This window comes from Habropoda laboriosa, unplaced genomic scaffold, assembly GCF_001263275.1.
Source record: "Habropoda laboriosa isolate 0110345459 unplaced genomic scaffold, ASM126327v1 scaffold90, whole genome shotgun sequence".
Lineage (NCBI taxonomy): Eukaryota > Metazoa > Arthropoda > Insecta > Hymenoptera > Apidae > Habropoda > Habropoda laboriosa.
The window spans coordinates 1,349,679-1,353,348 of NW_017100218.1; the positions used below are offsets into that span (position 1 = coordinate 1,349,679).

Consider the following 3,670-nt stretch of genomic DNA (forward strand, 5'->3'; position numbering starts at 1 on the left):
TAATTTTTTTAATTAAATAGTATAAATTATAATTGACACGTACTTTTCTTTTCGTGTATTTAAATCAGCTATGATATTTTGCCAACGACGTTTTATCGTTTCGATAATTTCTCTTAGTTCCACCATATCTTCAGCTTTAGCACGACTTAGCATACTAGCACTTGTAACGTTAATATTATTCATGGTCCTTTGCATTCTAGAAATCTCTTGTTCCAATTCAAATATTTTCGTTTTCGATGTTTTAGAAGGACCAAGAGAACTTATTTTTTTGAATGACTCTTCCGTTTTATCCAGCCAATCAGAAAAAGTCCGACATGTATTACAAAGTTCTTTCCATTTTTCGTAACATTTACTCCAACGATTGTGTCTGTCTACGTAACACTGATTAACATTTATCCATTCGTCCCGTAATTTATCGCTCAAACGTCTGATTTGTTCAGCTTGTTCCCTTCTTAACTGAGAAGCAACGTTTTCGAAGACAGTGTTAATTTCTTCAATGCTTGGTTTAAGAATATTTAATGCATTACTAATTTTTTTCAGGCATTCCTCTTGACTCGAAAACATTTCATAATCATCGCCATTCAGGGGCACTGAATTTAAAGATCTCGTCACAGTCACGACAGCTTCTCTAATCTTATTGACTCTTGTAGTAAACTCTTGCATATCAACTCCTCCCACATCCTGAAGATAATAAAACCACCATAAAATATGTTTAACAAATACAATTTTTAATAAAAGCATATGAACATACCACTTCAACTTTTTTATCTGTTACGTGCTTGTCCTTATCCTTACTACCACTGTATCTCTTAAATTGTGAACTAACTTCCTGCCACCTACTGTTAATGCTATAACGTATAGTTTCGGAATATCCAATATTTAATCTTTTCAATTCAATAGCCAAGTCGTTTAATTTATGAATTTGCTCTTGCTTTGCGTCAAATTCAACAGTAAATGATTCTAATTGGCCCTCATAATTGTTTACTTGTTCAAGTTTCAATGGCACATCTCTAAACCAATCTTCAAAGTCTGCTACTATATTATTATACTGTCGCAATAATTCTTCTCCACGTTGCGCTTGTATGCGTCTTGTGTCTATTTCCGACATAACTTGGTGCCATTTACTTCTTAACTTATCCTGATGTTCATTTTTTATTTTCTCAGCTCTAACAGGATCAGATGTATGCACTGTCATGACTAGACCGTCGCCTTTGCTAATCAAAGCTGCTGCATCTGGCGCAAGTGTACTAACTTCGCTCTTTAGTACCTAAATACATGAAATATACAACATATAGTATATTTATACAACATTACAATAAGATTACAGTAATAAATACAAACCTCCAGACGCTTAGTAGGATCTTTTTCATTACTGATGCCACTGATGCTCATCAACATGACATCCATTCTATGTAACATCAGTTGAGCAGCTTGTTCAAATTCTAAAATATTTTTCTCCAAACCTGTCCTGGATAAACTGGTTGAAACTTTAAATAGTCTCTTCTCACTAGAGATCTTTGCCTCTGTTTTATGTTGCATTTCCTGTGATAACTTTTCAGCCTGTATCTATATGTAACAAAGTTATAAAAAATCTAAAAAGTATTAAACTTCGTTATGTATGTGTTAGCCTTCACCTATCATTATGTATCTACAAAAGCTTAAAATTGTAATTGATACTAGTACAAATTATATTATTAATAGCACACAACAGATGATAGAACTTACAATGGCAAGATAAGTGCTATTAGAATTACCTTGCCCAAGAGGTGCTCAACATGTTCTCCTAAATTTGTATCTTCTCCATCTGAACTGGAACTTCCAACATCAATTTCTGTATCATCGGAAAAAATTAAAACATCATCGGTTTCTTTATCGCTCCCGTAAAAGCTTTCACAATCCTCTAGAGTATCGTCTTTTGATACATTTCTGGTACGTCTGAATATCAACGATTTTGTACTTTTTTCAGAGTCAACGTTATGGCTTTCACCATTACGTGACATTGGAAAATCTGTATCTTTTGTAGATGTAGATTCTCTATCATTACTATGCTCTTTTCTCCTTTTTGTTAGAGTGATTGGTGATGGGAAAGGACCGGTAGTAGTAGTACTTTTTGGGTTTAACTTTGTATTTGTTTCATTATCTTCAAGTATAAGATATTCAGCAATACTATCTTTATCTTTCCACATAGAACCTTTTTTACTCGATAATTGCGAATTCATTGGAACAGATTGTGAGACATTATCTTTTACCGATTTGCTACTTGAAATTTGATTATCTGATGATACATCCTCAACATCTAATTTAAGAGTTAATTTTTTAATACTTTTCGTAGAATATGGCTCTATCGCTCTTTTCTTCTTTAAAATAGGAATGAGTTCTCTTTTTTTTGTAACAACTTGATTTCCATTACTAATTGCACTACAAATTTTTGCCCTAGATTCTTTATCTTCTGTATCGGTATCTACTGATTCCGGTTCTGTTTCTGTATCCTCAATAATCTCTACTCTTTCAACAACTTGGGGCATTAATCCTACACTGACATTTGCACTTGGTAATATTACGTGATCTTCGGGAGATGCAACTGATTTTACTATTTCCATTTCTTTCACTTCTACAATGCAGAAGGGATTCGTCTGCGTGTTATACATGTTGAACGGTTTTGAATCTGTTGTAATTAGTGTATTAGAAGAAACTTGGGAAAATAATTTACTATTTTTGGACAAGAAGAATTCTTCATCGGCCATGTACACGTCTGTATCAGGAGATGAAGAAGGTAGATCGTCGTCGATATGAACGACTTGTGGTTGAGAGGTTTGAACAACATCGGGTACAGAACTCATATCTAACTTTCGTCTAACGGTTCTACTAACATCTACGATTTTAGCCTTTACTTTCTCAGATTTTACAGAAGATTTCCGGCTTCGATGAACGATATCAATTGGTGAACTTTCAGGTGTACGTATAACGTTACACTGACTTTCATCAAACGCAGGATTAAGATATCCTATACCATATATTTCCTCATTCTCATCTATTAATTTATTTTCTTTTTTAGCTAGTTGCACCGAAGTTTGATCCGGCTGTCTAGACAATTTAGTGCGTCCATAATTGTCTCTCCCCTTAGTTTCTCCCACCTTACTTTTTATTAATAAACTGTCTGTGATTTTGTGGATCCATTCCTGTGAAAATATGATAGGTAACAGAAAATTCATGGACAGGCGACAGTTAATTGAAAGAGCAATGTTAATAGTGTGACAATATCAAGCATGGCCAAAATGAAAGTGACAATGCATTTCATTGTGCAAACAAAGCTTTTTCTTTGCGTGTATCCATCACCAGTATAAAAACTTGGAGCACATTTTTGTTCATTCCTTATTCATTTTGCTTTGCAAATCATGTTCAGACTTCTGTATGAAAATCTATACAAGGGGAGAGACAATGTCATAAATGATTGATCAATAACAAGTCTTTTTCCATCCACCAAATTTATATCTGCTTTTTATTAATTATGACAGTATTATTTACATAGATAGAGACACCTCTTGGACAGGATCAAAATACTCCATAAAGTTTACTAATGTTCCAATGTAACTTATATACATATAATGCCCATACAATCAAGTGTTAACTGTGTACATAATAATAGTTATCAAACTTAAGAAGTATAAAT

At 33.5% G+C, this 3,670-nt stretch overlaps 1 protein-coding gene across 1 annotated transcript in view; it reads right to left on the reverse strand.

Moving 5' to 3' along the window:
* LOC108570937 (dystrophin) overlaps nt 1-3,670 on the reverse strand; it is a 517,829-nt gene that overhangs the window by 492,362 nt on the left and 21,797 nt on the right. Inside the window, exons 21-24 of the mRNA XM_017932876.1 lie at nt 1,755-3,179; nt 1,342-1,566; nt 752-1,267; nt 44-681 (exon numbers count right to left, since the gene is read on the reverse strand). Of these exons, the coding sequence (XP_017788365.1) occupies nt 44-681; nt 752-1,267; nt 1,342-1,566; nt 1,755-3,179 (2,804 nt within the window). The remainder of the gene's footprint in view (nt 1-43; nt 682-751; nt 1,268-1,341; nt 1,567-1,754; nt 3,180-3,670) is intronic.